Source organism: Scyliorhinus torazame, chromosome 3 (genome assembly GCF_047496885.1).
Source record: "Scyliorhinus torazame isolate Kashiwa2021f chromosome 3, sScyTor2.1, whole genome shotgun sequence".
In the NCBI taxonomy this organism is placed as follows: Eukaryota; Metazoa; Chordata; class Chondrichthyes; order Carcharhiniformes; family Scyliorhinidae; genus Scyliorhinus; species Scyliorhinus torazame.
This window is the reverse complement of record NC_092709.1, coordinates 19,930,605-19,953,476: the sequence shown is the minus strand read 5'-3', so window position 1 is coordinate 19,953,476 and position 22,872 is coordinate 19,930,605. Positions and strand designations below refer to the sequence as shown.

The 22,872-nt window shown below is 47.9% G+C and overlaps 1 protein-coding gene across 2 annotated transcripts in view; it reads left to right on the top strand.

The window, feature by feature from the left end:
* Window positions 1-22,872, top strand: part of tbck (TBC1 domain containing kinase) — a 277,268-nt gene that overhangs the window by 99,323 nt on the left and 155,073 nt on the right. For both annotated transcript variants that reach the window (XM_072495371.1, XM_072495370.1), the window contains one exon: window positions 10,511-10,596. In XM_072495371.1, the coding sequence (XP_072351472.1) occupies window positions 10,511-10,596 (86 nt within the window). The remainder of the gene's footprint in view (window positions 1-10,510; window positions 10,597-22,872) is intronic.

The window sequence follows — 22,872 nt, the reverse complement described above, 5'->3', positions numbered from 1 at the left end:
TTCACAGCTCCAGGGTCCCAGGTTCGATTCCCGGCTTGGGTCACTGTCTGTGCCGAGTCTGCACATTCTCCCCGTGTGTGCGTGGGTTTCCTCCGGGTGCTCCGGTTTCCTCCCACAGTCCAAAGATGTGCAGGTTAGGTGGATTGGCCATGCTAAAATTGCCCTTAGTGTCCAAAATTGCCCTTAGTGTCCAAAATTGCCCTTAGTGTCCAAAATTGCCCTTCGTGTCCAAAATTGCCCTTCGTGTTAGGTGGGGTTACTGGGTTATGGGGATGGGGTGAGCCCGTATCAGCCTCCCCGAACAGGCGCCGGAATGTGGCGACTAGGGGCTTTTCACAGTATCTTCATTTGAAGCCTACTTGTGACACTAAGCGATTTTCATTTTTCATTTCGGAGTGTGGGCTTGGGTGGGGTGCTCTTTCCAGGAGCCGGTGCAGACTCGATGGGCCAAATGGCCTCCTTCTGCACTGTAAATTCTGTGAATTCTATGATAAATATGGGAGATTTTTTTAAATGAACGATGACAAACTTTGCTTTTCTCTGTCTCTTCTCTTCCTTAAACCCACATTTCTTTTGCACCTTGATAATTTAATGTTGAATTAAGTTTTCAAGTTTGCACATCCTGGCTATGACTGTGCGTTTCAGTGCAGGTTATTTAGTCTGATTGGCTGAAGCGACGTGCTGTTGCTTTCATGCTTCCACGTGTTCGTTAACCACTGACCACTAGATCCAGGCCAATTATACTATTGCTTTTTCAGCATATTAGTCAGTGACGGCAAGCAGTAATCAAACTGGGACGGAACACATGAACCAATATACATTTTTTTCCCAGGAAAATTGCAAAGTATGTGTGGTAGCGTAGCCCCTTTAAGGAGCAAACCTTCGTAGTTCCTGTCACCGACGCGGGGTCGATCATGGGGACCTGGGAGCGGGGTCCTGGGAACGGTGACCCGGGCAGAGTCCTGGGCAGAGTGGACCCTGAAGCTAGAGAGTGGTGTTTAGTTACTCTGTGCCTGTGTATAATGTATCTTTGTTTGTTACCAATGAACCCTTGCTCTGTTATACTGGTTGTCTCCTTAGTATTCCCTCGAACCAACCAACGTCTGGTTGGAAATATCCACCTAAATGGGTTTCAAAGTGAGTTTACTTTTCTGAGTAAAGATTTATGATTATCCAGCGTTTTTTTTAGCATTGCTTGTTCCAATTCCGATTCTCCAATTCGACTTTTTTTAAAGAAAAGCTCCTGTATTTATAGCGATTAAATTTTTCAGCTGCTAGTTATGCATCTTGACTCTGTCAATTCGGACTCGTCACAAAGAGACAAAACTTTCACCTCATCGCAGGTGGAATGGCAGCATTTACCATTCAGTATAGAGACAGCATTCCTTGAATCTGCTGATACTTTGCTCCTGTTCTTTGCGCCAGAGTGACTTTTTCCCCCCATTTCCTGTACTGTGGGATGTCGTGTCAAATAGTGTTCAACCTGTTCCAACCAAGGATGATTTTGACGTTTTCTTTTGCTGGGATAGGCTGCCTCATCCCAGTCAGTTTCACAAAGAATTGGTGGAAACCTGGAATTCTGTGCCCCCCCCCCCCCTCCCCCACCGAAAAAAGCTGTTCAAACTTGATCAATTGACTATTTCTTTTTTTTCTTCTTAAATTTAGAGTACCCAATTCTTTTTTTCCAACTAAGGGGCAATTTAGCATGGCCAATCCACCTACCCTGCTCATCTTTGGGTTGTGGGGGTGAGACCCCGGCAGACACTTGGAGAAATGTGCGAACTCCACACAGGCCGTGACCCGGGGCTGAGATCGAACCCGGGTCCTCGGCACCGTGAGGCAGCAGTGCTAACCACTGTGCCACCGTGCCGCCCTCATCAATGGACTATTTCAAAAGCGAGATTGATTTATTTTTGTTCGGTTTGGGAAATAAAGGTTTTGGAACCCAGGCACGTAGAGGAGTTCAAGTACAGAACAGCCATAATCTAATTGAATGGCAGAACAGGAACTAAGGGCTGAATGGTTTCCGCCTGTTCCCATTTTACTGCTAACGTTTGCATTGACGGTTATTCACACTACACTATCAGATTGAACTAGATAGGTGAGCAAGGTCCAGGGAATCAAAGTTGTAAAAAACATTGAATTAGGTTAGTTATCAGTTGTCTCTTTTCCACTAGAGAGTTGTTGGACTCTAAGGTAAGTTTCCAGCTCATGTAGAGGTTGTGAATTTGCTGCAAGCATCAAAAGAGTTAAAAGAATATACTTGTCTTCATATAATGCCTTGCGTGACCTTCGAATGGTCCCGGAGCACTTTATAGCCAATGAAATACTTTTGAAGTTCATGAGTGATCTTCAGCCTCACTTACTATTCCCTTAGTATCTAAAAAAATCTATTGATCTCAGTTTTGAATACTGAGCATTCAAAGCTCTCTGGGATAAATGATTGACAACCCTGTCAAACACCTTAACAATTTTATTTCTGAGATCCTCTCTCATTTCCTTCAAAACTCTGCGGAATATCGGGGTAGTCTGCACAATCTCATCATCAGACATATCCCATCCCAGGGGTCAGTCAAGAAACACATGAACTCCATATATTCAAGTACAGCAGCAGAGACGTCTTGCTGCAATTATACAGGACCTTGGTGAGGCCACACCTGGAACATTGTGTGCTGTTTTCTTCTTATGTGAGGAAGGATGTTCTTGCCACAGAGGGAGTGCAGTGAAGGTTCACCAGACTGAATCATGGGATGGAGGGACTGAGGCCTGAGGCGAAATTGAATTGGTTAGGATTGTATTCGCTGGAGTTCAGAAGAATGAGGGGCAATCTCATAGGTACCTATAAAATTCGGACTGGACAGAGTAGATGCAGGAAGGATGTTCCCGATTGGGGGGGGGTCCAGAACCAGGGGTCACAGTCTGAGGATATGGGTAGACCATTTAGGACAGAGATGAGGGGAAATGTCTTCCCCCAGAGAGTGGTGAGCCTGTGGGATTCATTATCACAGGAAGTAGCTGAGTCCAAAACATTGTATGATTTCAAGAAGCAGTTAGATATAGCACTTAGGGTGAAGGGGATCAAAGGATATGGTGGAAAGCGGGATTAGGCTATTGAATTCGTTGATCACCCATGATCATAATGAATGGCGGAGAGGGATTGAAATGACAAATGGCTTCCACCTGCTCCTATTTTTTCTCTGTTTCTATACTCCCAGAATGCCTTGATCCACTGCAATTTGTATACCACCAAAACCGGTCCACAGCAGACGCTATCTCCCTGGCCCTACACTCATCCCTGGAGCATCTCAACAAACAGGACTCCTACGTCAGACTCCCATTCATTGACTACAGCTCTGCCTACAGCACCACAACCCCAGACAAGCTTGTATCAAAAGTCCAAAACCGTAGACTTGGCTCCTCCCTCTGCAACTGGATCCTCAACATCCTGACCCATAGACCACCACCAGTAAAGATAAACAATAACACCTCCTCCACGATAGTCCTCGATACTGGGCCTTGGAAGACTGCGTACATAGCCCCCTACTATGCTCCCTAAATACACACGACTGTGTGGCAACATTTGGCTCCAACTCCATCTGTACATTTGCTCATGACACAACCATGGGCTGCACCACAGCTTGGTAGTGGGTCAGATCGCAAACAGCAGTGAGTCAGAGTACAGGACGGAGATGGAGAACCTAGTGGCATGGTGTAACGACAACAATATCCCTCAATGTCAGCAAAACTAAGGAGCGAATATTGTACACACCCCTGTCTGCATCAATGGTGCTAATGTGAAGATGCTTGACACCTTCAAATTCTTAGGTTTGCACATCACCAGCAATCTGTCCTGGTCCACCCATGTTGATGCTACGAGCAAGAAAGCACAACAGCACCCATACTTTCCCAGGAAACTAAGGAAATTTGGCACGTCCACATTGACTCTTTTTTTTTTACATATACACCATACAAATCATCCTATCTGGCTGCATCACAGCTTAGTATGGCAATTGCTCTGCCCAAGACCGTAAGAAATTACAGAGAGTCATGAACACAGCCCAGTCCATCACGTGAACCCACCTCCCATCCATTGACTCTGTCTACACCTCCCGCTGCTTAAGAAGCATAATCAAAGACCCCTCCCTCCCGAGTCATTCTCTCTTCCAACCTCTTCCATCGGGCAGATACAAAGGTCTGAGAACATGCACAATCGGATTCAAAAACAGCTTCTTCCCCACTGTTAACTGACTCCTGAATGATCCTCTAATGGACTGAACTAATCTCTCCACATGTCATCTCTCCTGAGTAGCGCTACACTACGCTTCAATGTATTTAAATTGTGTACCTATTGTATGTCCTATGTTTTTCATGGATGGAACAATCTGTTTGGACTGTGCGCAGAGCAATGCTTTTCACTGTACCTCGGTACATGTGGCAATAGATATAAAGCAAATCAAAATCAGTTGAGTGAACCTTCATTGAACTGATGTGACATTGGAAAGGCGATCACCAATTTGTGCACAGCCATGAAACAGCTCTACATTGTCCTTGTTAGTTGGGAGTTAAATATTGGCAATGACATCAGAAAAAATCTCTTCCTCTTCAAAATAATGAAATTGAATCTTGCACGTCAATTCAGGAGAGCGGGCGGAGCCTCGGATTAACATCTCATCAGAAAGACAGGACAGCTGATGGTGTGGGGCACCCTCGTTGCTGCACTGGAGTGCCGACCGAGATTCTGTACTCGAGTGGGACTTGAAACGGTGAGCTGTAAACCCGAAGGCAGGAATGTTGCCTCCGAGCCAAGGCTTCCAGGTTCCCAAGTACAACCAAACTATACATCCAGAATGTAGGCTCCACGTCAGCCATTGTCTGGAGCTTGTTTTCCTTTGAGGATCATTTTTTGTTCATTTTGCCTTTTCCACAGGATCGAGTGAATGGGTAGGATTTGTTGGGGAGAGGAGATGGAGAATGGAAGTTACACCATACCACAACAGGAGGGCCTGATGGATTAGCAGAACCTTACCTTTCCTGTTTTTGTTTTTTTTTCCCATTATTCATTCTCAAATGTGGCCGTCTACGACAAGGTCAGCACACTCAAGAAATAGGAACCCTTCAAGCCTGCTCTACCATTCATTAATATCATGGCAGATCTTCTACCTCAGCCACTGCTCCTGTTATGTTCTTTGTCCTGGCACCTTCAAAATCAAACAGTACACAAGTTGATACAGGAGGTGATTAACACTGCAACTGTATTTTATTGCTGCAGCAGTCAAACTGAGAAGAAAACATGGATCCTGCGATCTCCAAATGCACTAGCTTGCAAGGTACGGCAAGCCAGACGAAGCATACAGTAAATAACAGTTCCCATATCATTCAATTCCTTTGATATCCAAAAACCTATTGGTCTCTCTTTTAAATATTCACTGTTAGGAAAACAAACTTAGTTTTAAGGGATTTATATTTGTAATGGTAAACATTAGAAATAAGGCAATGTTTTAAGTGGGTTTAATTTAATGTTTCTGTGTCTGAAAGGGTAAAACCAATAGTTAGATTCATGCTGGACAAAGGTGTTTGTATATATGGGAGATGGTTAAGTTCCAGCTGTGTTTCTATTGTTTAGAGAGGGCTACGGCATGAAGAATAAGTAGAAGTTATAAGCATGTGCGGGTTGCTTAGCCACTAGAACCTTGTACGGTAGGGAAGCTAATTTGATTGCAGTTGGAGATAGAGAGTGAGAGAGAAAGCAGTCTCATAACTCTGATAAAAGCAGTTACTTTAGAAGGCTAGAGAAGGAACATCTCCGCTTTGTTAGAAGAAAAGCCATACCATGGAATGATGATTAAGACAACAAGTGCAACGGATATTATTAGCTTGGGGGGGACTCAAAGCCGCCGAACCCGGAGACCTGGCTAACTGACATGGCTAGCTTTCTCTGTCTGGAGAAAATCCAGTTCTCCTTGAGATGGTCAATGTTAGGGTTCGCCCGGAGGTGGCAGCCGTTTGTTGACTTCTTTCGGGAAAATTAACTGTCAGGAGAAGGGGGGGGGGGTAATTTAGTGTAGTGTCGGGTGTTAGAAAAGGTGGGACCTGTGAGTGAGGAAGACGGTTTTTGCACTATGTTTATAATTGTATGTACATTGTTACTGTTCTAAAACCAGAAATACCTTAATAAAATGTTGATTTTAAAAAAAAAAAACAATTGCAGAGATCTGAAGAGCAGCTAGTTATGGAAACTAGAGAAATGACGAGAAGAGTCCAAGAAGTCTGGAGCTAAGTGAACAGAGACCAAGAAATTGTTCAGATGAATTCAAGGAAGAGTAAACCAAGTGTTCTGAGTTAGAGACAATGTAGGAACCAGATTTAAAGGGGGTGGCAGCCTTCAGAGGTAAAACAAAAGTCTGATGCTGTTTTAATAGTCTGGGAATCGAGAGTTAAAGCAATTGTGAACAGTTTGCACAGCAGTCAAGACAAAGAAATCCAAAAGAGGTTGGTGTGAAATCCTGGACTGGATTCAAATTTAAAAGTGGAGCGGAGGTTTTGTTTACAAGTGTCATTTGGAAAAGCTGGTCTGGGTTTCAGAGTACGAACTACAAAGGGAAGGCATTGTCATGAGAAGATTTTAAAAGTGTCTTTTTGGGAGTGGAGCTTGGAAACTCTTATGTGATAATCCCCTGGGGGGGGGGGGGGGATGATTCTGAGGATAAATCCACAAACACAACCACAGTCGTCATGTGTGCTTAAAAGAGATTTTGTGTTAATGAGACCATTGTAGCTTAAGAGAGACTTTTTAATCCATGTTAATCCTAAAACCTGCGTGTAATTGTTAAATAAGGGGGAATAAAGACCTATTGTACCAAAATCCAATGTTTTCATGTTTAATGAATATTTCTTTTCTTGTTAAAACTAAGTAAGAACATAAGAACTAGGAGCAGGAGTAGGCCATCTGGCCCCTCGAGCCTGCTCCTCCATTCAATGAGATCATGGCTGATCTTTTGTGGACTCAGCTCCACTTTCCGGCCCGAACACCATAACCTTTATTCTTCAAAAAAAATATTTAAAAAAAAAAAAAAATTTAAATAAGAAAAAGTAACGTCCCTGTGACTCTGTTCCTCCACATCTTATGTTAAAGTTACGGTCTTTTGAGCCAGGGTTCCATTTTTGAGACCGTCCCATCCAACTGGGATCGTAAAGTCACATCAACTGAGCATTCGCAGGCAGGTGGAAGAATTGATGAGCCCTTTGAGTAAAGAGCTATTTCCTCACCTCAGTCCTAAATGGCCAACTCCTTGTTCTGAGACTGTAACCCCTAGTTCTTGATTTCCCAGTCACCCTGCGAAACCATTAAGAATTTTACCTGACCCAATGAAATCACTTCTCGTTCTTCTAAACTCTAGGCAATATAGGCCTCCTCTACTCAATCTCTCCTAATCGGAAAAAACCCTCACCCTGGTCTAGTGAACCTTCTTGTGCTCCTTTTGAGGCATGCAAATCCTTCCTTAGATCAGGAGGCCAAAACTGTACACAGGACTTGAGGTGTGTTTTCATCAATTCACATACAATTGTATTCAGCCTATTTTTTACTCTTATACTTCTAATCCCTTAATAAGGCTTACATGCCATTTGTTTTCCGAGTCGCTTGCTGTACCTCTATGTTAATGTTCTGTGGTTCATATACAAGGTACCCAGGTCTCTGAAAACCAACATTTCCCCATCTTTCACCATTTAAAAAGTAACCCGCTTTTTTATTTTACCTACTGAAATGGATAACTTCACACTCCGCCATTTTATGTTCCACATTCTTGCCTCTTCACTTAACTTGTCTGTATCCTTTTGCAGCTTCTTTGTGTCCTCCTCACAGCTCACTCTTCCATCTAATTTGTCAGCAAGCCTGGATGCGTTACATTCTGCCCTCTCATCCAAGTCATTAATATAGATGGTAAATAGCTGGGGGCAAAGCACAGCTCCTTGCAGTACCCGACTCGATGTGACCTGCCAATCCAAAATTGGGATTGTTTTTTCCTACTCTGTTTTCTGCCTGCTACCAATCCCTAACTCTTTCTAATCCCCATTCTAATGAGCTGAGATTTTATATAATAACCCCTCATTGAATGCATGCTGAATATGCAAAAACGCTGGTTCCCCCTTATCCGCCCTTCCAGTTACGAACCTCAAAAAAAAGCAGATTCGTCATAAATCCGTGCTTACACAGCCCAGTCATTGTATGATTTCCTAAGTGGCCGGTTATCAGGTCCTTATTGGTAGATTCCTTACTACTGACGTCAGGCGAGCTGGCCTATAAGTTGCCTTTTGTCTTTCTCTTGATTGGCGGGGATCTATTTGCTACGTTTCAATCTGTGGGACCATTCGAGAATCCAGGGAATTCTAGAATCTTGGAAATTGCACATAAGATTTGAACTTGCGTGTGCTTGTTGATTAAACATTCTGGATGAGTAGTCCAGTGACTGAACTACTAGTCTACCAGACCCCGAGTGACTGCATGTTTGTTCGATTTGCATAAAGCAACCTCTCGAGGCTGGGTCTATCGCTGAAGAATCTGTGATTTTTCAGTCAGCTTTGTCCTCGACGTCTGCTGTAGCTTCACATCAGTGCAGAGATTATCCTGCAGAGACGTTGGCATCAGAGCTATCGGGAAAGGAATATCTGCTTTGTGCACTCTTTGTATTGCATGAATGTTGATAAAGTAAATATGCGCTGGAGCATCAGATACAGCACAACCTGATGAGATCGCAGAATGGAATTGAGATCAGAAGCAAAATGGGTCCCTTTCAGTTTTGTGCCCGTATTGCACTGAGCAGATTGGAATTTAAAAATGTGATGTATAAGATAATATCACAAGGAATGTGGAGCTGAATCCCATTCCCCCCAGTGCTTTCCCAATAACATTCTAAATGTTTTTCTTTTTCAAATGTCCCTTAAAGCTATTATAATTTTCCTAATATCTTCCTTCATTCTTTTTGAAGATGATCTTTAAAATTGTGCTGTTTAAATTTACTGATGAAAATAGCATTATTTACCTTGTTAGCTTATTAAAATCCTTCATCATTTTAATCCAATTTCCTTTCTGCCTTTTCCACTCAAACGGCGAAGGCCCCTGTTTCACTTCTCTCCTCGTAACTAAAGCTTCCTGCTTTAACGGCAAATCTCTTCCGTTCCCTCCACTTGCCGCACCTCCTTGAAGCTGCCGTATTAGAGTTCAGAAATAGTGAGTCGGTGCACAGATCGTTCCTTTAGATCTGCGCTGCGTAAAAACTGGCACACAGATGCAGCTCGGGTCTTTTCGAAAGTTCCGACCTTCATTAGTGCGAAGGTTTCTCAGTGCACTGTCCAAACTGCAGGGCGTTTATCCCACAAATCAAATGAATTCGCTGCTGATGTCTTCCCCCACGCACACTCTGGCATTTGCGTGCCGCAAAGAGTGCCATTAGTGTGCCATAAAGCTGTGACGATGTCTCATCTGTCCTGGTCCACCTACGTCGACGCTACCACCAAGAAAGCACAACAGCGCCTACACTTCCTCAGGAAACTAAGGAATTTTGCCATGTCCACATTAACTCTGACCAACTTTTACAGATGCACCATAGAAAGCATCCTATCAGGCTGCATCACAGCCTGGTATGGCAACTGCTCGGCCCAAGACCGCAAGAAACTTCAGAGAGTCGTGATCACAGCCCAGTCCATCACACAAACCTGCCTCCCATCCATTGACTCCATCTACACCTCCCGCTGCCTGGGGAAAGCGGGCAGCATTATCAACGACACCTCCCACCCAGCTTACTCTTCAACATCTTCCATCGGGCAGGAGATACAAAAGTCTGAGAACACGCACGAACAGACTCAAAAACAGCTTCTTCCCCGCTGTTACTAGACTCCTAAACGACCCTCTTATGGACTGACCTCATTAACACTACACCCTGTCTGCTTCACCCGATGCCGGTGTTTATATAGTTACGTTGTGTATCTTGTGTTGCCTATTATGTATTTCTTTTCTTTCCATGTACTTAATGATCAGTTGAGCTGCTCGCAGATAAATACTTTTCACTGTACTTCGGTACATGTGACAATAAACAAAATCCAAATCCTATGGTCTTTTCAGGTTGGAGCTGTTGAGGGGCTAGTTTAGCACACTGGGCTAAATAGCTGGCTTGTAATGCAGAACAAGGCAGCAGCGTGGGTTCAATTCCTGTACCGGCCTGCCCGAACAGGTGTCGGAATGTGGCGACTAGGGGCTTTTCACAGTAACTTCATTGAAGCCTGCTTGTGACAAGTGATTATTATGATTAGAAGAAGATCCTTGCTGGATGAATCACTTTAGGTACTCTTTGTGTGGCCTCCCTGGACACCCTGGCTGGATGTCCCGTGTCTGTGTGATCATAGTTCTCTCCGTATGACCGGTTATGAAAACAATCGGTATTATTCAAGGTTCTCTGTCTTTCGTCAGATGCTTTTTTTTCAGTGACGTGATTAATAAATTTTCTCCTTGTTACAGAGTATCTGACAGTGTTTTCCCAGATGATTGCTTTCCATGACCCAGAGCTGAGTAACCATCTCAATGAGATCGGCTTCATTCCAGATGTAAGTACTAAGGGTACTTGTAAATTTTCCTCTTCAAGTTTAGATCTCCTTTAATAAAAAAAAACCCCAGCTGATCTCAGATTTGTGTGGGGTTACAAAGAGGGCAACACTTGGAAGAAAAATGTCACTCTGCACTTGAACAAGAATATTTTGACATAGTTATTACTGCGTTTGTCTTTTCCCTTGATGATAAGTGCAATAAGGTTGGACTGTCAAACACTAACGAGGGTGAATGTGAGTGCACATCATGAAACTGCTACTTTGGAGGCCTAGACAGAGGGAATTCTGGGTTGCATGTCATCTGGGTCAGTGCAGCCGCCATTGTTATATTAAGGAATGATACATACGAACATAGAAATCAGGAGGAGGAGTAGATCATTCTGCCCCTCGAGCCTACTCCGCCATTCATTAAGGTCATGACTGATCTGATTGTGGCCTCAACTCCACATTTTGCCTACCCCCGATAACTTTTGACTTAGCAGTCAATAATTCATCTACCTCTGCCATAAAAATATTTATCGACCCTGCCCCCACCGCGCTCTCGGGAAGAGAGTTGCAAAGATTCACCACCCTCGGAGAAAAACATTTCTGCTCGTCTCCGTCTTCCGTGGGAGGCCCCGTATTTTAAAGCTGCGTCCTTGCGCTGTGGTAACATTGTGATCACAGGTGGGAAGAACTTGAATTTGGATAGCACTTTCTCACCTTCCAGGGGCCTCCCAAATTGCATCACGGACATTTCATTACTTCCTGCAGTACAATCGCTGTTATTTTTTGTCAGCAAAGTGCACATAGCTCAGTCCCACAAGCAACAAAATGAAGGAACGACCAGCTCGCCTGATTTGGGTGTTGTATTGCGAGAGAATGTCCGATGTGAACCCTTGCTCTTCGAATGATGCCATAAGACCTAAAGACATAAGAGCAGAATTAGGCCACTCGGCCCATCGCGTCTGCTCCGCCATTTAATCATGGCTGATATTTTCTCATCCCCATTCTCCTGCCGTATCCCCATAACCCCTGATCCCCTTATTAATCTAGAACCTATCTATCTCTGTCTTAAAGACACTCCGTGATGTGGCCTCCACAACCTTCTGCGGCAAAGAGTTTCACAGATTCACCACCCTCTGGCTGAAGAAATTCCTCCTCATCTCTGTTTTAAAGGCCATCCACCTGAGAGAGCAGGACAGCACTGTGGTTAGCACTGCTGCCTCACAGCGCCAGGGACCCGAGTTTGATTCCAACCTCTGTGTGGAGTTTGCACATTCTCCTCATGTCTGCACGGGTTTCCACCCACAGATCCATGATGTGTAGGTTAGGTGGGTTGGCTGTGTGAGATTGCCCCTTAGTGCCCAAGCTTAGCTGGGGTTACGGTGTTAGAGCAGGGGAGTGTGCCTGGGTGGAATGCTCTTTCGGAAAGTTGGTGCAGATTTGATGGGCCGAAAAGCCTTGTTCTGCACTGTAGCAATTCCTAAGAGGGCTCAGTTTAACGTCTTCAGAAAGACGGCACTTCAGAAAATGTAACACTCCCACAGTACTACACTGAAGTGCCGCTTGAGATTATGTGCTCTTGTCCTGAAATGGAACTTCAACCCACAACCCTGTGACGTAGAGACAAGAGTGCTGGGCTGTGGCTTGTAAGGCAAGTGAGGGCTGAGGAAAGTCAACCCAAACGACTGCCATGCAACTCCCAACAGTCGGCTCAAGCATAACGGCACTGTGTGGATAGCCCTGCGTTCAGCTATTGACAGAGATGTCCACTGTAACACATTCCCATCACTGTGAAGACTGAATGTAACTCGTCTGTTTTTGAGTAGACTGGTTGGAAACTTGAAAAGTAAATATAAAACCTTTCTTAAAATTTCTTAACCCTTTTCAGCTTCTGTGTCATATAAAATGGCGACATTAATTGTTAAAGCATTCAATTCATGTCTCAGTAATAATAATGATCTTTATTAGTGTCACAAGTAGGCTTACATTAACACTGCCATGAAGTTACTGTGAAAAGCCCCTAGTCGCCACATTCCTGTAACCCCACCCCACCCAATCTACTTTATGGTCTGAAGATCCCACAATACTGCTCAAAGAAAAAAGAAATCTTCTAGCTTCTCAGCCAATGTTCCTGCTTCAAGTTAAACCAAAATGTACCAAATGGCCACTCACCTCATATCTTAGGTGATGTGTTTAAGCCAAGGTTTAGATTTGTATATCGTTGCAGTTTTCTTTCACTTTTTGGGCAGGGAGGCCAGGCCTTGCCATAACCGCGCAGCAGTATTCAGGAACTAACGTAAGCAGAGTATTTTCTACCCTTCATGCATCTGCCCCGGTTTAGTATGTTCCCATTGCCTGTAATCCCGGCCTCTGAAACACCAACCTGCAATTATTGAACCGGCAACAGCTACTGGAGCCAAACAGCATTAAAACACAAGTTTGCTATATGTGTGAACCAGCGCTACTCACTTCATGGATTGTTACTCATTCCCCTGGAGGCGATTCTCTGACCGCATTGTGCCCGGCTCAAATCCCGTTTGTCGGGGGAATTCCAGGGGAGACACGAAACGGGATTTGCGTCGGGCGACAAACCGTTTCCGGTGGTCCCGGCCCGCTCCTGCTGCCACGATCTGTTTCATGCACTCGCTGGGCGCAATCCAGATTAGTATATTTCAATCTGCGGCACCTGTTTTGAGATGAATTCGACTAGCTCCCGCAATTCTCCCACCCGCCGGCGCAGCGTGAAGCCGCATCACTACTGGCCTCCACAAACGGGTGACCATGCTGGGGGTCTCTGAGGCCATTGTAACCTCCGGATGGTCGGTGACATGGTGGGCACTGGAACCTTGGCAGTGCTAACCCAGGTTGACTGCCAAGTTGGCTGGTTGGCAATGCCAAGGGAGTGGGGGGCTGAAGTGGCTGGACCCGAATGGGCAATTAGCGTTGCTCAACTGGCACGAAGCTGGTGCTGGTGATAAGGGGGGAGGGAGGGGAACCCGTGCCTATAATTGTGGGGGAGGGGGTCTTTGCCTGCGAGAAGTGAGGGCTGCAGGGTTATTCTGAGATCTGGGCACCCTCTATCTCTCTGAGGACCCAACCTTGCTGGCATCTTCGGGTCCCACATCACATTTGCCAGATCAATATTTACCCCTCAACCGATATCGTTCAAATGGATTACCTGGTCATGAATACGTTGCTGTATGTAAATTGGCTGCTCTGTTTATTTTTCCCGTAGAAACAATAATACACTTTAAAAGTATGCCACTGGTTTCCACCACTTCTGGATATCCTCAGATTTTGAAAGGAACTGTGCAAATAAAAGTTTTCTTTCCCTTTTTTTCTTCCTTAAATATGCAATCATAGACATACCGAATGAGGCCAAAGGAGAAAATGCTGGGAAATCTCAGCAGGTCTGGCAGCATCTGTAAGGAGAGAAAAGAGCTAACGTTTCTAGTCCAGATGACCCTTTATCAAAGCCCTTTCACCAACGCCATTCGGCCCATCAAGTCTGCATCAAGTATTTGCAGCACGGTAGCATTGTGGATAGCACAATTGCTTCACAGCTCCAGGATCCCAGGTTCGATTCCGGTGTGGGTCACTGTCTGTGCGGAGTCTGTACGTCCTCCCCGTGTGTGCGTGGGTTTCCTCCGGGTGCTCCGGTTTCCTCCCACAGTCCAAAGATGTGCAGGTTAGGTGGATCGGCCGTGATAAATTGCCCTTAGTGTCCAAAAATTGCCCTTAGTGTTGGGTGGGGCTACTGGGTTATGGGGTTAGGGTGGAGGTGTTGACCTTGGGTAGGGTGCTCGTTCCAAGAGCTGGTGCAGACTCGATGGGCCGAATGGCCTCCTTCTGCACTGTAAATTCTATGCGATTTGGAAGAGCTATCCACTGAGTCCAAGTTCCCCCCTCTTTCCTCACATCTGTGCACTTTTTCTTCTCCTCAGATATTTATCTAATTCCCATTTGAAGGCTGCTGTTGAATCTGTATCCACCAGCCTAAATCTCAAGTTGCTTCTGACAAAAATGGCTGAAACAATCTAACCTGGATTGACATTGACATTGCGAGTTTTGTGACTATTGTCTAACCCAATGGTGGGCATTGAGGCACAGTGGTTAACTCTGCTGACTCATAGGGCAGCACGTGGCACAGTGGGTTAGCATTGCTGCCTACGGTGCTGAGGACCCGAGTTCGAATCCCGGCCCTGGGTCACTGGAGTTTGCAACTTCTTCCCGTGCATGCGTGGTTTTCACCCCCACAACCCAAAGATGTGCAAGTTAGGTGGATTGGCCCCGCTAAATTTCCCCTTAATTGGAAAAAAATACTTGGGTACTCTAAATTTATATATAAAAAAACACTGCTGACTCATAGTGCCAGGGACCCAGGTTCAATTCCGGCCTTAGGTGACTGTGCGAAGTCTGCACGTTCCCCCGTGTCTGTGTGTGTTTCCTCCGGGTGCTCCCACTTCCTCCCGCATTCCAAAGATGTGCAGGTTAGGTGGATTGGCCGTGCTAAATTGCCCCTTAATGTCCAAAGATGTGCTGGTTCGGTGGGGATATGAGGATAGGGTGGGGGAGTGGGCCTAGGTAGAGTGCTCTTTCAGAGGGTCGCTGCAGACTCGATGGGCCAAATAGCCTCCTTCTGCACTGTAGGGATTCGATGGATTCGAACCTGCAGCCTGGAGACCACGTTCGGCCCATCTGGGCTCCGGGTACGGCCCACAAGACATTTTGTTGGCCATTGCCCAGGCACAGGACTGCCTCATTCCGCAAATTCCGTCCACGTGGTTCCTACCGGTGTGACTGAAGTGACACGCACATAAAGCAAGAGCTAAGTGAAGTGAGCTGCGTGCTGACTGCTCGCAACATGGACCGTGAGAGCAGTGCGCTCTCTCTGCTTCCAAAGTGTAATTATTTATTTTGTTTTTACCATTTTAAGTTGATCGTTCCATTAATATGTAAATGATTAAGCATTTCCTACAACTCGTTATCAAATATTCGGCGTGTATTAAATGTATTTAATTTTATTCGTGGCGTCATGGTTAGTGAACAAGCCTGAAAACAACCTTGCGGCCCACTGGGATGAACGAGGGCCACTCATGCGGCCCACTCAAGTAGCTTAGGTTGCCCATCACTGCTCTAACCTGAGTTACATTAGCCGTATCTGGAGGTGTCAGTCTCTTCTGCCCTCAAGTGTCGGTGTTAGACTGAAGCCAACATGGATCACTTCCAAATTATTTTTTCTGTCTGAAGAGGGGAGGGGGAGGGGGGGGGGTTCCCTCCCTCTTTCCCTCCCTCTTTCCCTCCCTCTTTCCCTCCCTCTTTCCCTCCCTCTTTCCCTCCCTCTTTCCCTCCCTCTTTCCCTCCCTCTTTCCCTCTCTCTCCAGAACCTACTTAACCTTTACTGAGACACTTTGTTTAGGTATGGGTCATGACTTTCATAGAACATAGAACATAGAAACATAGAAAATACAGCACAGAACAGGCCCTTCGGCCCACGATGTTGTGCCGAACCTTTGTCCTAGATTAATCATAGATTATCATTGAATTTACAGTGCAGAAGGAGGCCACCCGGCCCCCCGAGTCCGCACCGGCCCCTGGAAAGAGCACCCCACCCAAACCCAACACCCCCACCCAACACCAAGGGCAATTTGGACATTAAGGGCAATTTATCATTGGCCAATTCACCTAACCTGCACATCTTTGGATTGTGGGAGGAAACCGGAGCACCCGGAGGAAACCCACGCAGACACGGGGAGGACGTGCAGACTCCGCACAGTCAGTGACCCAAGCCGGAATCGAACCTGGGACCCTGGAGCTGTGAAGCAATTGTGCTATCCACAATGCTACCGTGCTGCCCTTGAGAACAAATAAATCTACACTATCATTTAACCGTAATCCATGTACCTATCCAATAGCTGCTTGAAGGTCCCTAATGTTTCCGACTCAACTACTTCCACAGGCAGTGCATTCCATGCCCCCACTACTCTCTGGGTAAAGAACCTACCTCTGATATCCCTCCTATATCTTCCACCTTTCACCTTAAATTTATGTCCCCTTGTAATGGTTTGTTCCACCCGGGGAAAAAGTCTCTGACTGTCTACTCTATCTATTCCCCTGATCATCTTATAAACCTCTATCAAGTCGCCCCTCATCCTTCTCCGTTCTAATGAGAAAAGGCCTAGCACCCTCAACCTTTCCTCGTAAGACCTACTCTCCATTCCAGGCAACATCCTGGTAAATCTTCTTTGCACCTTTTCCAAAGCTTCCACATCCTTCCTAAAATGAGGCGACCAGAACTGTACACAGTACTCCAAATGTGGCCTTACCAAAGTTTTGTACAGCTGCATCATCACCTCACGGCTCTTAAATTCAATCCCTCTGTTAATGAACGCGAGCACACCATAGGCCTTCTTCACAGCTCTATCCACTTGAGTGGCAACTTTCAAAGATGTATGAACATAGACCCCAAGATCTCTCTGCTCCTCCACATTGCCAAGAACTCTACCGTTAACCCTGTATTCCGCATTCATATTTGTCCTTCCAAAATGGACAACCTCACACTTTTCAGGGTTAAACTCCATCTGCCACTTCTCAGCCCAGCTCTGCATCCTATCTATGTCTCTTTGCAGCCGACAACAGCCCTCCTTACTATCCACAACTCCACCAATCTTCGTATCGTCTGCAAATTTACTGACCCACCCTTCAACTCCCTCATCCAAGTCATTAATGAAAATCACAAACAGCAGAGGACCCAGAACTGATCCCTGCGGTACGCCACTGGTAACTGGGATCCAGGCTGAATATTTGCCATCCACCACCACTCTCTGACTTCTATCGGTTAGCCAGTTCGTTATCCAACTGGCCAAATTTCCCACTATCCCAGTTTTATTAGGTTGAGGAATTACTTGTTTCAGGGCTTGTGTTAGAGACATGTCCTTGGCAGAGACAACAGGCCTTCGCTGTGTTTGTCAGCCAGCAAGCTGCTACGGAAGCTTTCTTCGTGTGAGAAAGGAACAGAGTTATTTCTATAACATTCGATACATTTCTGAAGGGTTTATTAAACAGCAGCTTCTTGCAGATCTCCCTACTTTGAGAAGGAAATATCCTTATTGACTATTCACAGCTGTTTTTTGACTAACCTGGATGAGCTCATTTATCAAATTTCTGGACTAAAAACCATTGACACTAAATCTCGTAGAATTATCAAAATCATCAGCATAAGCACCAGGATTTGGTTCCCCCACCTGCAGACCGTTTCATAAAATTCCTGGTGCACCCCCTTCCGTCTTCCCCTGCCCTGGAACCTGAAGTAGCCACCTGGCCACAGCTGCGGCCACATATTGTCCCATTGGAATGATTGGGGATTCCCCTCCAGGATCATGGTCAGTCAGCTGTGGCCTTTCTTCAAAAAAAAACTAGTCCCTCGCACGCTCTCTCTTTCTCTTTCTCCCCGTCTTCCAATCAGCAGCTCCAACCTTGGATTGCTGAGTGTTGGAGGGCCTGCTATCATCCCCGAGTGGACAGTGAGCCCGCTCCCTCCCCATTAATTGGCCTGGCCCTTTAAAGATTCCGGAACACTGGCCCTTTAAAGGTTCCGGAACACCTGCGGGGTCAGGACCTGGAACTGAAAGAGCAGCCAGGTTCCCGACCCAGAATTGAAACTCCCAGCTTTGATGTCTGCAATTAGGTTCTTAAATTCTCAATCTCTTGTCCATGTATCATTTGTCCAATCGTGCCTATCAATTTACAAACTTAAAATGTAATAAGGTCCGATATATATCAATTTGCAGTCTGCAATACGAAAATGGCCTCATGGTGAACACCAACTTATGCGACCATCAATTCACTCGAAGACACGTGGAGAAGTAAACCGTGGTTTTAATCAGTTTGGACCTGAGCCTGACTGCGACCGGTACAATACTGAAGGCGGCCCCGCAGGTCAGCTGCTCTTATACTTCCTCTAAAGGGGTCGAGCCATGGGCGGAGCCCGTACATGCCCCAACATATCCCCCTGTGGGTGAAGCCACACAATGGCCCATAGGTGGAGCCCACAGGGTTAATAACATAACATAACATAATACAGTGCACTGGTGAATTATCAGTAATTATACATTCACCACACTCACCCCCGTTTAAAAATGAAGTCCAGCGGGGGTGACGGGCTCATAGATTCAGTCGGTCCGGTGCCCGGATCGTATGTTGCGACCGCCGAAGCACTGGTGTTGCAGCCGCTTCGGGTGGCTGTGAAAGTGGGTCCGGAGAGGGCACAGGCATGGACTCTGGGAGTGGCTCTTCCGGAGCTTCATTCCTGTGGACCGGTGCGGTGGGTGGGAGGGAGCGTGGGAACCATATAGGGGTGGGGGCGCTGAACATGGGAGGTTGGACGGGACATAGTGTGGGGGATGCTGCAGTGGAAGTGGTGTTGGAGCCTGCGGGCGCCAGGTCCCGGAGGGAGACGGTATCTTGCCGGCCATCGGGGTGTTCGACGTACGCATAGTGTGGGTTGGAGTGCAGGAGCTGGACCCTCTCTACCAGGAGGTCGGTCTTATGGCTCCGAACGTGTTTTCGGAGGAGGACTGGACCCGGTGTCATCAGCCAGGGCGGAAGCGAGGCCCCTGAGGTAGCTCCCCGAGGGAAAACAAACAAGCGGTCATGAGGAGTCTTGTTTGTGGCTGTGCAAAGGAGGGTCCTAATAGAGTGGAGCGCATCGGGGAGGACCTCCTGCCAGTGAGAAACTGGGAGATTCCTGGACCGCAGGGTCAGTAGGACGGTCTTCCAGACCGTCGCGTCCTCCCTCTCCACCTGCCCGTTTCCCCTGGGGTTATAACTGGTAGTCCTGCTCGAGGTGATGCCCTTACTGAGCAGGTACTGAAGCAGTTCGTCGCTCATGAACGACGAGCCCCTGTCGCTGTGGACATAACTGGGGAAACCAAACAGGGTGAAGACACTATGCAGGGCTTTAATGACAGTGGGGGTGGTCATATCGTGGCAGGGGATGGCAAATGGGAAGCGGGAGAACTCATCTATGATGTTAAGGAAGTACGTGTTGCGGTTATCGGAGGGGAGGGGCCCTTTGAAATCGATACTGAGGCGTTCAAAGGCCCGGGATGCCTTTACCAGGTGGGCCTTATCCGGTTGATAGACGTGCGGTTTACACCCCGCACAGATTTGGCAGTCTGTGGTTATAGCTCTGACCTCCTGCGGGCTTTGATGTAATGGGCGAGCCGGGTGACCCCGGGTGGCAGAGGTCATCGTGGATAGCCCATAGTCGGTCATCTTGCGCGCTGGCGCATGTGTCGTGGGACAGGGCATCTGGGGGTTCGTTGAGCTTCCCAGGACGATATACTATATCGTAGTTATAGGTGGAGAGTTCGATCCTCCACCTCAAGGTCTTAGCATTCTTGATCTTGCCCCGTTGCGTATTGTCAAACATGAAGGCAACCGATCGTTGGTCGGTGACGAGGGTAAACCGTCTACCAGCGAGGCTTGGGCTTCTTTTTCGACCACTGAATGTTGAATTTCAGAGGTGGTGAGGGTGCGTGAAAAGAACACTACCGGTCTGCCTGCTTGGTTGAGGGTGGCGGCGAGAGCGACCTCTGAGGCGTCGCTCTCCACCTGGAAGGGGATGGACTCGTCCACCGTGCGCATCGCGGCTTTGGCGATGTCCGCCTTGATGCAGTTGAAGGCCTGCCGGGCTTCGGCTGCCAGTGGAAAGAGGGTGGACTTTGTCCGCATACTGGGGGACCCACTGGGCGTAATAGGAGAAAAATCCAAGGCACCTCTTCAGGGCCTTGGGACAGTGAGGGAGAGGGAGTTGTAGGAGGGGGCGCATACAGTCAGGGTCGGGACCTAGGACCCTGTTTTCCACAACATAGCCGAAGATGGTTGTGCAGAAATCGCATTGCTCCTTGTTGTAGGTGAGGTTGAGTTTTTAGGCGGTTTGGAGAAATCGGTGGAGGATGGCGTCGTGGTCCTGCTGATCATGGCCGCAGATGGTGACATTGTCCAAGTACGGAAACGTTGCCCGCAGCCCGTACTGGTCCACCATTCGGTCCATCGCTCGTTGGAACACCGAAACCACGTTCGTGACGCCAAAGGGGACCCGGAGGAAATGGAAAAGGCGGCTGTCTGCCTCAAACGCCGTGTAGTGGCGGTCCTCCGGGCGGATTGGGAGCTGGTGGTATGCAGACTTCAGATCCACCGTGGAGAACACGCGGTAGTGCGCGATCTGATTTACCATGTCTGCAATCCGGGGAAGGGGGTACGCATCGAGTTGCGTAAACTGGTTAATGGTCTGGCTGTAATCAACCACCATCCGGAACTTTTCCTCGGTCTTGCCGACCACCACCTGAGCTCTCCAGGGATTATTGCTGGCCTGTATGACCCCCTCCCGCAAGAGACGCTGGACCTCGGACCTAATGAACGGCCTGTCCTGCATGCTATACCGCCTGCTTCTGGTGGCTACTGGCTTGCAATCGGCGGTGAGGTTTGCGAAGAGGGGGGTGAGTCGATTTTTAGGGTCGCGAGGCTGCATATGGTGAGCGGGGGCAGGGGCCCCCCGAACTGAAGAGTTAGGCTCCTGAGGTTGCATTGGAAAACGAGTCCCAAAAGGAGAGGAGCGCAGAGGTCTGGTAGCACATATAGTTGAAAATTAGCGTACTCAGCGCCCTGTATCGCTAGGGTTGCAGTAGTGCACCCTTGGATTTGCACCGAGTGTGACCCAGAGGCAAGGGATATGGTTTGTTGCGTCGGGAATATTGGGAGCGAGCAGTGTCTTACCATGTCCGGGTGATTGAAGCTCTCCGTGCTCCCGGAGTCGAAAAGGCAAAGTGTCTCGTACCCGTTAACCCGGACGGCCATCATGGAGCTCCGGAGGTGCTTCGGTCGCGACTGGTCCAGGGTGACCACGCTGAGTTGTGGGTAGCCGGCTGCGTGATCGGAGGTACTGGGGCGGCCCCGTGATGGCTGTCCGTGTAGGTCGTAGGCGTCAAGCGGCGTAGCAGATGGCGGCCAAGATGGCGGCCCCCGTTGGTCGAGCGTGGCGGGCGGTGAGGAAGATGGCGTCCAAGATGGCGGCCCCCATGGATCGCACTTGGCCGGCCGCGTGGGGGAGGATGGCCAAGATGGCGGCCCCATGAGTCGCCTGTGTTATGCGGAGGCGGAGGCGGCAGACACCTTGCGGGGTCTGAGGCCCTGTGAGTCTGTGGATCGGGTCTGTGAGTTCGAGTTCTTAAACCTGGCCAGGCAGACCTTGGCGAAGTGTCCTTTTCACCCGCAGCTGCTGCAGTTCGCGTTGCGGGCCGGGAGGTGCTGTGTGGGGTGTTGGGACTGGCCAAAAAATAGCAGGGTAGCCCCCCCCCCCCCATGATGGGCGGGCGGCCGCGCGGCACAGGCCTGGGGTAGTCTCTGGTCGGGGCCCAGGAGGGGGCCGCGTGGTCGGCCGGGAACGCAGTAAGGCTCCGAAAAGCAACCTCCAGAGAGGTGGCTAACTTTACCGTGTTGTCCTGATCCTGGGCCCCCTTTTCGAGCAGGCGCTGTCTCACATAGTTCGATTGGACCCCGCCACGTAAACGTCTCGGACGGCGAGCTCCATGTGCTGAGTGGCCGTAATGGCCTGGTAGTTACAGTTGCGCGCGAGGGCTTTGAGGTCGCGTAGGTAATCATCTAGCGACTCCCCGGGGCGCTGGCGGCGAGTGGTGAAGACGTGTCGCGCCTAGACCTCGTTCGCAGGCCGCACGTAGAGGCGTTCGAGTAGTGCGGGAGCCTCTGTATAGGAAGCGGCTTCGTCGAGCTGGACAGAAATGCGATGGCTCACCTGTGCGTGGAGTAGGCTCACCTTCTGTTCATCAGTGACGGATGGCGTAGACGACGCGGCGAGATAGGCCTTGAAGCATTGAAGCCAATGTGATAATTATTTTGCCTCCGCGGCCTGTGGATCGAGTTCCAGTCCGTCAGGTTTGAGGGCTGATTCCATCGTGGTATTTTAAGCTGATTAAATTGATGCGACCATCAATTCACTCGAAGACACGTGGAGAAGCAAACTGGTTTTAATCAGCTTAGAACTGAGCCTGCCTGTGACCGGTACAACACTGAAGGTGGCCCCGCAGGTCAGCTGCTCTTATACTTCCTCTTAAGGGGTGGAGCAATGGGCGGAGCCCGTACATGCCCCAACATATCCCCCTGTGGGTGAAGCCACACAATGGCCCATAGGTGGAGCCCACAGATGGACGCACCGGGTTAATAACATAATACAGTGCACTGGATAATTATCAGTAATTATACATTCACCAC